General features: G+C 42.0%; 1 protein-coding gene across 4 annotated transcripts in view; it reads right to left on the bottom strand.

Annotated features, from left to right (window-relative positions):
* mbd2 (methyl-CpG binding domain protein 2) overlaps positions 1-14,405 on the bottom strand; it is a 50,081-nt gene extending 35,676 nt beyond the window's left edge. For 3 of the 4 annotated variants that reach the window (XM_078272166.1, XM_078272165.1, XM_078272168.1), the window contains exons 1-3: positions 14,293-14,405; positions 9,892-9,945; positions 4,404-4,563 (exon numbers count right to left, since the gene is read on the bottom strand). In XM_078272166.1, coding sequence (XP_078128292.1) covers positions 4,404-4,563; positions 9,892-9,945; positions 14,293-14,405 — 327 coding nt within the window. The remainder of the gene's footprint in view (positions 1-4,403; positions 4,564-9,891; positions 9,946-14,292) is intronic. The other variant, XM_078272167.1, reaches the window with a different exon arrangement.
* Positions 14,406-14,453: the final 48 nt, after the last annotated feature.

The raw sequence follows: 14,453 nt of genomic DNA, 5'->3' as shown, positions 1-14,453 counted from the left end.
CCAAGAGCAAGCATTTGGTGCGACGTAAGAGAAGCAATGTCTGTAGTAATACCCCACGTATTTGTGAAATCAGGGACGTTTTATAAAAACTACACTCAGTGTTTCCTCTATGTTGATTTTGTAGTGGCGGCCCACCATGGCAACATTTCTGCCACCGCGGTATCAGAAATAGGGCTGTACAAAAAATTTTGTTGTGGTTGCCTTTTAAATAGAGCTGGGCAATATATCGATATTATATCGATATCGTGATATGAGACTAGATATTGGATATCGTAATATCGTGATATGGCATAAGTGCTGTCTTCTCCTGGTTTTAAAGGCTGCATTACAGTAAAGTGATGTCAGTTTCAGAACTGACCAGACTGTTATAACTGTTTTATTATTTGCCTTTACCCACTTAGTCATTATATCCACATTGGGGGTTGTTGTTCGGACAGACCTGCCCCCACTGCTTAAAAAAAAACCCTAAAGGAAACACTGTATACTGAACAAAATTATAAACGCAACACTTTTGTTTTTGGCCCCATTTTTTCATGAGCTGAACTCAAAGATCTAAGACTTTTTCTACGTACACAAAAGGCCTATTTCTCTCAAACAACACCAGATACTAGTGGCCTTTTTATTGTGGCCAGCCGAAGGCACACCTGTGCAATAATCATGCTGTCTAATCAGCATCGTGATATGCCACACCTGTGAGGTGCATGGATTATCACGGCAAAGGAGAAGTGCTCACTGACGCAGATTGAGACAGATCTGTGAACAATATTTGAGAGAAATAGGCCTTTTGTGTACATAGGAAAAAAAGTCTCAGATCTTTGAGTTCAGCTCAAGAAAAATGGGGGTACAAACAAAAGTGTTGCTTTTTATAATTTTCTTCAGTATAAAAGTAAGGATATTGTACTACCAGCGGCTGCCTTTTCCATGCAACCGTGCTGCACAGAGCTCCACACAGCCGAGAGCAGGCGGCACAGGGACATAAAAACAGCGACACGTCGACTGGCAGTGCGATGATAAGATCAGAAACGCATGATGCACTCTCAGTGGTTTCTGTGACATGAAAAAATCCTTTGAATGAGTGCGTAGCCTCGCTCAAAATTGAGTAGGCAGTCCTTAATGTGGCCCAGGACACATTCTCGTACGCCTAGACCGCCTCCGAATTTGGTTCCATTCACACCTATATTTAGAGCTATCCACTTGTGATCGTATCATTTATATCGGATTTTAATACCAGGTCAAAACAGGGCCAGAGAATGGGAATAAACCTGTAACCTCTATAACCTCTGTATCCTCTGTGTGTGTGTGTGTGTGTGTGCGTGACAGTTGAGCTTAAAGGGTTAACTCGGTTAAGGTTTCACAGACAACAACAGGAAGTGTGTGTATCTGTACTCCCAAGTAATGATGTGTGAAGAGCTGCAGCAGAAAGTCATAACTGTGTCAATGCAACACGCACGCACACACAATTACATTATTTCTGCCCTGCTGAAGGATGTTGATGTCGGTTGCTTGTAGGGCTGCTCGATTATGTAAAAAAAAAAAAAGAAATCATAATTCCGATTAATGATTCGCAACGGTCGTTTCGGAGCACCCAAGGGCAGCCCAGGCTTTTAAGTGGCACCCAAATGCGGAAGCGGAATCCGCATTGCTCTTCGGTCCGGTAGATACTGGTCGTTTTGGTACCCAACCCTACTCCCCAGGGGATGATCCCTTTAGATGTTAATGACCACATGACCTTTCCTTCTAGCACCAGGGTCAGAAGAAACTTTACATCTTTAGCGAATAGCTTTAGCTTAACTACTGGTAAGACTCTATACTTTCATATTGTGGTTGTAATGAACACTGCAGCCTTTATTGGGACCAAAGACTTCCCATTGGTTTTCCAGGTTACTTTAGGACATGAGGGTCCTATGAGTGTCTCTTACAGAAAACCTAGTCTCGCATTGCCAGTCCCTCCTCCACAGCGCTGCGGAGGAGGGTCTGGCTAGTCCACACAGCATTCCTGGATGGGAGAAAAACCTGCTCTGGTTTATTGGCCTTTCTTTAAACCGATCACAATTGTCTTGGGCCGTACGGAGCAACGGTGCCGCTGCAAAATAGCCTCGGGAAGGAACTTGTTTTGGTGGAACATGTGTACGTTCAAAAGTAGTTTTAAAACTCAGATTGGACAGATAGTCTAGCTAGCTGTCTGGATTTACCCTGCAGAGATCTGAGGAGCAGTTAACCATAGTCCTCATAAATCCACTGGAGGTTAGAACGCCAACACAAAGAATAATAATTAGAATAATACATTTATTTTTTTATAGCGCTTTTCTAAACACTCAAAGACGCTTAGAGAAAGCACAAGGTAACAGATATCAGGCCGAAGTGAGTGAAATCCAGCGGAATTATGTCGATAACGGAGCAATCCCGGAAGTGCAACGTCGTGGATGTAGACTACAGAAAACCATACCTGATGGTCAAACTAGGGCTGCGCAATATATTGTTTGTTTTTTTAAATCTTTTTTTTATTTTTTACATTGCGAAAGGCTGCGACATATAGTAAAAAGACACTCATAGATATTCTGTGTTAGGTGAAAGCAAGTATAAGTACGGGTTGGGTTCCGAACTCTGTACTTTTCTTCCGAGGACCCTATCACGTATGATCAAACGGTGCCATATTTCGGTACCAGAGAGCACGTGAGCGCGAGCTTTTTTGTCCTCTCTGCCTGTTGACTGAGGGCGGGGCTCCAACACACACACGCAGAAGTGCAAACTCAAGCAAACTAGTCATCTCTGCAGTTGTGTGGAAGTCACAGTGAGTCACGGCAATGCCGATAAATTGGCTGCATGTGTGGTTACACTTTTCAAAACTCCACGCAGACACCGTTCGCTGCGATATGATGTGTGTGTGTGTGTGTGTGTTTGTTTGAGAGAGTGTGTGGGTTCTTGGCCAACAATTTGGTTTTGTCTATACTACTAGATACTTATACTGTATTGACCGGATTAAATAGAATTGCATTACTAAAAAGAGACTAAAATACAATTTTCAGACTTAAATGTCATCAGTTTCCGTCGACTAAAACTAGACTTAAATAGTCATGGATAATTCCGACTAAAATAAGACAAATGCTCAGACTTTTAGTCGACTGAAACTTGACTAGACTAAAAAGAGTATGAACTCAAATTAAAGCAGACCACCAAAAACAACACTATGGGGGACCCAGCGAGAAGCCCCTGCTGACGGCTGTCCGTCCACGCGGCCGTCTGACGGCATCAGTATTAAATTGAGACAGTTTCATGACCGGTTAAAAACGTCTCGTAGTCCCGTTAAATAGTAGTTCAATTCGGTGTTTTGGTACAGTTGGTTTTAACACCTGAAAGTACACATGAAAACCCTGAAGAAGCGGCTGTCGTTCTGCTCCGTCTTTCTGCTGTGCCCCATTCACGTAGTGTCACGTTTTCACTATGAAAGTTAAACTCTGCCATGTATCCGCGGTTCACATGTATGCATGAACTGTGATCATTTTTTGATCAACAGGATGTAGAAAACGTTACACTTCATAACGTTTTGTATCCGTAACATGATTGTGTTATTGTACAATTTAGCAGTAAAAGCAGTAGCCTCTGTAAGTCAGTCCTACATTTTTCAACTTGGGGGCAAAACGTGCTCCTTGGGGGGGGGGGGAAAGTGACCATAAAGCCCTGTTCATAGGCCTACTGATTAAACAACTGGACTTGGGGGGTCGAGTGCAGTCTATCCGGGCCCATGTCCCGGATTTGGAAGCCCCCTTACTGGAATACTGAATATAATGATGCCACCAGAATTTTGTGAGTTCCTTGCCATAAATATAGCTGTTTTTACAATAAATTGGTGCCTAAAAATGTATCAGAATGCAGGAATTGAAGTCTTATACTCTCAAAATTTCCTAGGGGGGATCCCCCAGGCCCCACCTGCTTAATGTGTCCCCCCCTAAAGCCCATTCTGAGCCAGGAAAAACCCTTTGGTGGAGAGATTATATCTCCACCCTGGCCTGGGAACCCCTCGGGATCCCCCAGTCAGAGCTGGCTGATGGGAAAGGGAAGTTTGGGATCCCCTGCTGCCCCAAGTGACCCGACCCCGGATATGGGAATAAGGATGGATGGATATATGGATGGTTGTTGTTTCTCCGTCATCTCAGACTCCGGCAGTGGCCATGGTGTCTGCAAAAGTGCAGCTGCAGGCTACCAGTAAACTGTGCTGTGACGTCTTTGAAGTGTATTTTCCTTAGGGGGCGCGCAAGTAGGCGGGGTGAGAACTAAAAATACTTGGAGAATAATGATTCCGCTTTTGATTTTTTTACGAAATGCAGGAAGATCTCTGTTAATGTGATAATCTAATAACCCAGACACACAGCCCTCTCCCACAGTTAGTGCTCCTTCGGTGTTACCTTGCCCAAGCTGAGCAGGTCATGTCGGAGTCTCTGTTTGTTCTTCTGCAGTTTCCCAGGCATCATCTTTCCCGTCCGGAAGTCGAAACATCCCAGATCCACACTGTTTCCAAGGTAACGGGACAACTGAGGCTTACTCCTGAACTTCTTTCCTGAAGGACTGAAGGAAGGAAGGAAGGAAGGAAGGAAGGAAGGAAGGAAGGAAGGAAGGAAGGAAGGAAGGAAGGAAGGAAGGAAGGGAGAATGGAAATAGGAGAGAGTCAGACGGATATAGAGTGTGACTAAAGATATCACATTTGTCCTTATTGGATATTCAGAAAAGATCAGTAACAGATTGTTAACTGCCAGGAATTAAAGGTACTTGAACTGACATTGTGAGCAGTAAGAACTAAAGTGTAGCTATGGGGTGGCAGTAGCTCATATAGGGAGTTCAAGGCCCCATATGGACCAAAGTATGGTGGTGGACTGGTAGCTGGAGAGGTGCCAGTTCACCTCCTGGGCACTGCCAAGGTGCTCTTGAGCAAGGCACCGAACCCCCAACTGCTCGGGGCACCTTTCCATGGGCAGCCCCCTCACTCTGACATCTCTCCATTAGTGCATGTAGAGGTACTGAGCATGTGTGTATAACTCAGGCCTGTGTGTAATGTGTGTAATAACAACAGAGTGAAAACATTGTAATTATTATATATTGAATTTGAGACAGAATTAGAGAATTGTACAAGATGGAGTTGTAGTATTATCAGTGGAGATATCTGGAATTCATGTTTCACACAGTCCAAAGTGTAGAACTACAGGCTCCTAAAACACCAGTCATAATCAGAGGGTAATTAGAGATTAAACTGTGACACACATTTTACGCCACTCCATATTAGTGCTGTAACTAGTCATCAATAAACCACACCTTTAAACATTTAAAAAAAAACATTAAAAAAAACACGTCAAAAATGTAAAGAAAAAACGTCAAAAACAACAAAAAAATAAAACGTCAAAAAGTGTCAAAAATGTAAACAAACGTGAAGAAAAAAAACCAACCGTTGAAAGCATCAAAAGTGACTTTTTCTTTTTTTTTTTCAAAAAAAAAAAAAGTCTAACACATCAACCGCCGACCCCATTCTTGATTGGCCAACAGCACATTCAAATCAAACGATTATGATACCATGAACATTCTGTTCATTCACTTGAATGGGGAAAATGTTCCCGAAAACATTTCGGAAATGATGAAAGGTATGGAAATTTGGTATAAAAGCAGGAATGTCCTGATTGCGCTAAACGTTTTTTTTTGGACGTTCGAATTAAGTTTCTATGTTGAAAAATGTGGCAAAAAAAAAAAAAAAAGGGGTACGGATAAATAATAATAAATCTGTAGAAGAACGTAGGTTGTGAATGCATTCAGCATTCACACCCATAATCATTTTATTTATACAGCACGTTTCAAGCATTCAGCACAAAATGCTTTCCAGATTAAAAGATTTACAGGATATAAATTACATGAGAGCACATTTCAAGCAGCACGTCATAAAACAGTGAAAGTGGAAGATAGAGTGTCTATAAAGGAAACATCGAAATGCATCTAAAAAATACTGAAATCATAATACAAATCATCAAGAATAATTTAAATAGGTAATGACAAATCAAATAAAACCTTAAAAAAAGTAGCGAAATGAGGAAATATGCAGATACCGGAAAAGAAGACATGGTTGTAAGCCATCTTGTATAAAGGAGTTTAAAGGAGGCACTTAAAATGAAAGGGGCTCCGCCTCATCGCTGTATCCAGTACGTATTATACATCCATGATTAGGCCTTTCTTAATCTGCATCCTTGTCTGTACTTGTATGTGTTCAACTGTGTTGTGTAACAGGTGTGGCCTACTGACTTTGACCCGAGTGGGTCACACGTGGCTTAATCCAAATACTGAGGCTTCCTGCTTGAAAACTACTCAACTGATCAGTTTAACTAGACTGTCTAGTTACTACAGAATGCAACTCCTGATGTTGACGTGAAGCAAACTGGCGCTCAGTTCTGTCTGTCGAGTACAGACACCTGCTCGCAGAAAGAGCACAAGCCTGACCTCGGACGAGTCTGATACCGGCCTGACATAAAGTTACTCTCGGAGCCAACAGTAACTAGCGACAGCTGATATGACCTGCTGCCACCGGCAGGGCCGGGGCTAGAAGGGAGGCATGGGGTGGCACCGCCCCTGAAATATGATTTCTTTTCTTTAGTGTGTAAGATTTTGTAGGCCGGGACGTAGAGCTGGGCAATATATCGATATTATACCGATATCGTGATATGAGACTAGATACCGTCTTAGATTTTGGATATCGTGATATGACATAAGTGTCTTTTCCTGGTTTTAAAGGCTGCATCTAGAGATGGTCCGATACCATTTTTTGCTTCCCGATACCGATTCCGATACCTGAACTTGCGTATCGGCCGATACCGAGTACTGATCCTATACCAGTGTGTCATATATTTTATTATGTTTTAACAACTGTATACTACTATCCCTGTATGGATGTGATATTATTTCTATCTTTGTTGTCGGTCTGGCTCAGGTTAAACTCTTTATGAAACATGAATGCCACAGAACTTTCTTTTAATCTGCAGTTTGACAGTCAGTTATAACGGAAAAAGAACATAAATAAACTACTATTTTTTCTTTAGGGCTTTATTACGTGGTATCGGATCGGTGCATAAACGCCAGTACTTCCCGATACCGATACCAGCGTTTTAGGCAGTATCAGAGCTGATACCGATACTGGTATCGATACTGGTATCGGTATCGGAACATCTCTAGCTGCATTACAGTAAAGTGATGTCATTTTCTGAACTGACCAGACTGTTGTAGCTGTTCTATTATTTGCCTTTACCCACTTAGTCATTATATCCACATTCCAGATGATTATTTATCAAAAATCTCATTGTGTAAATACTTTGTGAAAGCACCGATAGTCAACACTACAATATCGTTGTGGTATCGATATCGAGGTATTTGGTTTTGATTTTCTCCATATCGCCCAGCCCTACCGGGACATCTCTGCAGCATCACAATTCAACACAACACTATTCAGAATGGTTTGACACATATTTTGCCTTTAACAAATATTGCGCCCCCATATTGCCCTATTCTCGGGACAGCTCTAGTTTTGAACATAAGATACGATTCTAAGATGACGATGTGTTGCTGCCAATTAATGTTGTTAAATATAAGGCTACCACAGCAACTGGTTAGCTTAGCTTAGGATTCAGACTAATGCTTCGGCTACACTGAACGTGTAACGTATGCGGACCGTATCTTTTAACCGGCTACACCTGCAGCGCCACACACGGCGTAGGATTGTGCAAGTCACAGGCGAGACGGAGAGCTTTTTGCTTTGGGATCGTTGTTGTTTGTTCAGTTTTTTTTTGGAGCCGGCACAGAGCTGTGAAAACCTCAATCTGCTGTCGGCTGTTATCAGAGGACGGTGGGGAGAAATAAAAACATAAAACTCTCAAAATGAAACTGCCAATCTGCTCACTGACAGTCATCAAGTCGTTTCCTGTATATCGGTAGTTTCATTTAAAACAAATTTAAGTTAAACATTTTTTTTAGGTTGGTCTTTTTTTAGGTGGCTAAAATAATAAATAATTTAGCTGCTGGCTCCGTCCACAGCAGTACATTTGCGTATAGCGACTATAGCGATCTACTGCAGGTAATATGCGGACTATAGAGAAGTACCTCATGGAACCCCACTTCAAAATATCCAAACTATCCCTTTGACCTAAGTCTTATTCAAACCTTAACCCTAAAACCAAGCCTTGAACCCTAACCAGCACCTTGAAGAAGAAGTGTGGGCCGGACCAAATGTCTTTACTTTTTTTTTTTAAATGTCCTTAATGTCTCTAAAAGGTCTAAAAGTGGAATTGGTCCTCACAAAGATGGAAGTACAGGAGCAGACACACAGTCAGTCAGCTGTGTCTGACATGTAGGTCAGCAGCAAAGCAAAGATCAGAGGCTGTGTGTGTGTGTGTGTGTGTGTGTGTGTGTGTGTGTGTCATCTGGCTCCCAGCTCGTAACTGAAGCTATATGGAGTCAAATATTCAAACTGACTCTGTGCCTCAGTATTCTAAGTGTCGCTGAAAATAAAAATGTGGGTTTGAATAAAGTTTCCTGATACACAGCACGCGTCTGTAAAGATGGAGCCATCAGAGGCCCCAGCAGGGTGTGACTGCTCTTCCAGTAAGTCGACCTGCTGACTGTTTTTTCTTCTTTTTTTTCCCCCCACTGGAACTGATGAGTCACATTACAAAGTAAACTGAAAGTAAAGCCAAGCCTCGGCTCTGAACTGCAGCTGATCTCCTTCATGTTGAAGGTTCAGGATGTGACGGCGCTCCGGGTGTTTCTGACTCTGACTGGTAAACCTGACCGAGCGGCGCCTCGGCCCTCTGATCAACAGGAAGTGAACAGCCGGCAGCTTTTGCGGCGTCACAGCCTCGCCTCAGACCTGCCCTATCGTCCACCTCTGCAATTTTTTGCAGCAGTTAGTGTTTATTGTAATATTTTTCCTCTATTTATCTATTAATGGATAAGAAAACATGACTATGTCTATAAATGCTTGGCATCATTTTTTGTGTGCATTCATTCATTCATTATACAAAAATCGACATCCATCTACTTTAGATTGCTCTGGTATGAGATATATATATATATATATATATATATATATGTATAAAAGGATAAAGGATTTTTAAGGCCGATATCAATACAAATATTTGGTGATTTAAAAGTCCGATATTTTCCGATATATCGGCCGATATATATATTTTTTTGTAAAGAATCCAGAAATGCGTAACAAAACGTTAACTATTAATTAATTATTATTATTTTTTGAAATATTCATTTATCGGCCATTATAAATGCCGATACCGATAGTTTTGGAAAATGCCTAATATCGGCCGATAATATTGTATAGTTAGCGCGGTAGAATAACGTTAAAAAAATGTCCTAAAGCCCTAAAGCTCTGATCCTAAAATTAGCCCTGGTAAGCTCTATCTATAGTAATAGATATGTGAATATGTTATGTATTTTATGCCTGATTTCATGTGGAAGTCGCTGATTGGTGCACAAAAACAGTCACCGCCTACAAAAGATGGCTTCTCGGGATGTAAGTACCGAAGCGTTACCTACTATTAAACTTAATATTTTTTTGCAAGTTAGACGGTGTGCGGGAGTTTCTTTCCAACAAATGCAGCAGTTAGTGAAAATAACGGAATAATGCCTGACTTTGGTCTGCTTTAGAGATGGATTGAGCTGAAATGTGATGGCTATCGAGGCAGAGAAAGAGACAGACAGACGGTAGTTGAACGCTGAGTTGCTGCTGCCTAGCTCTTGTTCCTACTGTATGGAATCTGACGCACTTATACTTAGAAGTGCCGTGGGACGAAATGTCATGTGCAGGAAGAAAAAAAAATGCATAGAGAATGAAACAGAGCTGATGCTGCAACTTACTCATTATTGATTTTCTTATCTTTTTTTGGATTGCACTTCCATAGAGTTGGGGGACTTGTGAGAGAGGGATTGAGGAAGAAAGGTCAGAATCGGAGCAGGAGCCAAGGAATCCTGACTTTTAGCACGTAGGGTGGCTACATCTTTTTTCTGAGTGCAAAAGTGAAAGTGAGAATGCTGTCTTACAATATTCATATATTATATTAAGATATGTTTGCCTCATGATTATATATGAAATTCTATATATGATAAGATATAGGTCATTGTCCCCAAAGGGAAATTTGTTTTTGTCCGTTCTGCAGCTTTACACACTGACATAATGCACAACCCCAATAGCCTACGTATTGCACAACTAACATATTGCACAATCCCAATAGTCTACATATTGCACAAATGACACATTTCCACATAACCTATGCAGTACACATTTCTATGGGGTCAGAAAAAAATACACAATACAACTCAACAGCACCACAAACCACTCTGAAATGAACATGCAGCTGAATCAACACCTCTAGAATGTATTGCAAGACTTGTATTAAGCCCAAGTCAGACCAAAGACGAGTTGAGACTTGCAACTTCTTGCAACGCGTCGGTCTGCAGCGCTCTGAAAGCTGCCGGTTCACACCAATGAGACGAGACGGTGTAGTGTCTGCATAGCGACGGCTCTTTGTGCTTCTGTCCTAACTTCCGACTTCCAGGCTTTTTGTAGCTGAATATATCATTTGTGAAAAATGTGGATAACGTCAGTGATAGTGAGATGCTTGCCAGCGATGAATCGGCAAAAACACGTTTTATTTCTCTGATTCACGGCTTTGTCCTGGGCGCTTCCTCTCGTCGGTCACTCTCTCGCTCGCTCCAACAGTTTGTAACAGAAATAAAATGGATTATGGACAGTGACGGACTGGCCATCTGGAATTGGGGCAAATGCCAGAAGGTCCGCCCCCCCCCCCCATGGACCCCTATGGGCCACTACTGATAATTTGTCTTTGGTTGATTTTGAGAAGTTGTTTTATGCATGCAGCCATAAATATTCAATGCGGGTTGGACTCAAACCTGGGCCACTGCGGTAAGGACTGAGCCTTAGTACATGGGGCGCATGCTCTACCAGGTGAGCTACCAGGGCACCCCACAATAAGTACGGTTTGATGCCCGACGAGGTGTCCATTATCAGGAATTAATGGATGACGGCGAGGCCATAACCGTTCGGCACGTAGCAGTGGACGGTTGCCTCCGCCAAAGTCCATTAATTACACCTCGTCGGGCATTAACACACTTATACCTGGGTCACTTGTCAAATAATTTTTTAAGACTATTAACTTATATTTTAATGTGTTTTAAGATCAAAATCTTAAGTTTTTTTTCAAACAATAACTCTGCTTCCCTGGTAACACCTGAGGGTTGGACTAACCTGGAACAACCATTCCAATCCCATTTGGTTCTTATGCAATGCAAACGTTGTTCAGTACTCCAGTAAATAGGATGGGCCTTGGATACGCCTCGCCATGCTTAGCAACGGGAGATATTTATATAGCCCGCTCGGCTCATAGAACAGCTGTGAGTCAGAAAGCTAATGTTATGCTGGCTGCCAATAACTCCCCAGAGGATGCTGATTGGTCGAAACCACTTGGGGGTTCGGACAGAAACGCATAGTGCACTGCAGGGTTGTTGTATTTTCCCTTGACAAAAAGCCAGTGGGATTATGTTTTTGCAGAAAATAAGCTCTGTGGCAAACAACAGTTTGATACTTACAAGTTTTTTTTTAGCAAGATAATCTTCACTTTCAATTAACGTTTTCAATGAAAACCACTTTTATGATTTTTTAAGCGTAAATGCAATTGCCGGATGTAAAAAGCTAACATTGGGCTATAAACGAACTACCCCAACCTCTGTAGTCTTGTTAGCAAGCATCTTTCCAGGACCCTTTATGTCATAGACCAAATGTGAAAGTCTCTGAAGCTTGTGTTAACCACAGACCGTATTTCAGGCATCTGACCAAAAACCCATTAAAAAAAAAGACAATGAATTTGTGACAAGGGAACCTGAAGTGCAAAAATGCTTACTCATTTCAGGAATGCAGGACTCATTTCTGCAGCACTCTATTGCTCGTAGCCTGACAAGATAGATTTCCGTGTCATCTCGTGAGCCTGCGATTCTGTTTGGTGTACAGAACTAACGTGTAGCTACGCCACCCCCACTAGCTTTGCAACCATTTGATTTTGATGAAGATTTGATGGAAAGTTGTATCTGTCACTGGAGCGTTATTATGGCTCCCAAGTAACTTTTAGGCAAGTCCCGCCCTATGAAGCAGCCCGATTGGTTGGGGTTAGGCATTGACCTTGAGTGGTTAAGGTTAGGATAGCCGATTGGTCAGGGGATAGGACCTGAACAAATGGGGTTACGTTATCTAGCGTTGGCCTGGCCGATAGTAGCGTGTGAATGATATTGAAGGGCGGGTCCCTCCTAGAAGTTGCGTAGGTTCCATAATAATGCGTCACTGGAACATAAGCGGCATGCAGAAGTGGCACGTGACAGTAAAGCCTGAGTTAACCGTCTCCTTGATTTGATGTCGTTCACGGAAAAGGACAACCTGGAAATGAGTCGGGGGGAAATGTGACGCTACCAAGCAACGCGAGACCAAGCGGACCAATCTACAGTTAGACGTGTAGCTTAATTTCTGGGGAGGTGTATGGTGTAGGGTACGCCGTTGGGGCCTGTATCTACACATACCTATGTACGTACACTGCGGCGTAGATTTACCGCAGAGCCATGAATCAGACTTAAGAATAGGGCTGAGTATCATTCAAAAAATGTCAATACCATTACCGATACCAATACCGTGACTTCGATACCGGTTCCTAAACGATATTATTTTCGATACCAATTTTATTAAAAAAAATCTTGGTAGAAGCACGCTGCGTGCTTATTGGCTCACTGACTCGGATGAGATGTACTCCTTTAGGTACTGAAATTGGGTATTGAATGACGAGGCATTTTTCGATACCCGATACTTTAGAGGCAATTCGGTCGGCGCTCTTTTTGCACTTCTGGTTGGACGCAAACTGCATTTCGTTGTCTTTGTACTTGTACTCTGCACAATGACAATAAATTGAATCTAATCTAATCTAATTTCATCCAGTTTATTCGCCAGTGAGGTCCCGCACATTGGCTAGGAATAAGCTTGGTAGTGGTAGCTTATGTGGGGTTAGCCTTAGCCTAGCTCATAGGCCACCGCGCCATCCCCGCTTCTGTTTACGGTCTTGACTACTCGTAGTTCTCGTCTACTGTACAATATATTCCCGTGGTTGTATCGAGGGAAAAGCGCTGCCAATAATAAACAAACACTCACTAATTCGCAAAAACTGGGGAGACGCAGAGCCTGGCGCTGTACTCGCGACGCCATCTTGTCCTGATGGACAACCCGCGTATCTAACAGTAATCACCATATTTATGACCAAATACATTGATATCGATATTGCAAATATATTGTAGGGTTGCTTTCACGAAATATGTTTTACAACGAGATTTTTAGATAAATAATCAATAATGTGGTAAAACAGTTTCAAGTGAAATTATAGAGAAAAAAGACGCTATTTTTTATTTCCCACCAGCCGTATACTGACTATGTTTACACGCACGCACAAAAATAGTGTGGTGTTAAAACAAATCTGCAATTCTTCAAAAGATATTCCCTCAAAATGTTGAGAAAAGATGTTCTGAGAAAACGTTAGTATGTGCTCGTTATTATCAATTCTGACAAAAATCACGATATCTCGATATATGATATCATCACGATATGATTCTATCTATTGAAAGACGATACATCATCATATTGAATTATTGCCCAGCCCTATGTATATACAGCCTACATTTACACTCAAATAAAACTTACAAATATATATAAAAAAAAAAAAAAATTACAGTTTATTATATTGAAGTTGTACTTTGTAAAGAAACTTTTTTTTTTTTTTTTTGGGCTGGATGGCTGGGACTCATTGACCCTGCATTAGGCTAACCGTCAGCGTCAGTACACAGCTTGTCGACAGCCACAGAGTCGATATATAAACCCCTGCAACAATATTGTTTAAATATTCAGGGAATGTTATAGTGTTGTTATTACAAAAAAAAAAAAAACATCTGAGTTTATGTTGACGCTGACACCGTGACAGGCACAGAGCGCCTACAGGAACACCGTAGAATGTACGCTACATTGTAACTACTCTGACAGCTCACTGAGTCATGTAACACTTTCTGAACAACTTTGATCAGCAGGAGCGCGTTCAGAACCGAGGGTGACGGTCAGAGCCTATAGGAGCATTAGAACCACTGGTTGACTGATCGGTCACCGGTTTGCTGTGGGTGACCGGAACTGGTCAGTGACTGATGTGACGGAGGAACTGGTACCTGTAGTAGTAGACGTCGCTCTTTCCAGCGCTCAGTCCGGACTTCCTGATCACTTCTTCTTTCTTCCAGCCGGGCGGCAGAGCGGGACAGTCCGTCCTCTTCTTCTCCATCATCACAAACTTCTATCTATCCTACGGTTATAGGCTCGGAGCGAAACCGAT

This window comes from Sander vitreus, chromosome 16 (genome assembly GCF_031162955.1).
Source record: "Sander vitreus isolate 19-12246 chromosome 16, sanVit1, whole genome shotgun sequence".
In the NCBI taxonomy this organism is placed as follows: domain Eukaryota; kingdom Metazoa; phylum Chordata; class Actinopteri; order Perciformes; family Percidae; genus Sander; species Sander vitreus.
The sequence above is the reverse complement of the archived record's forward strand: the minus strand, read 5'-3'. Positions and strand labels throughout refer to the sequence as shown.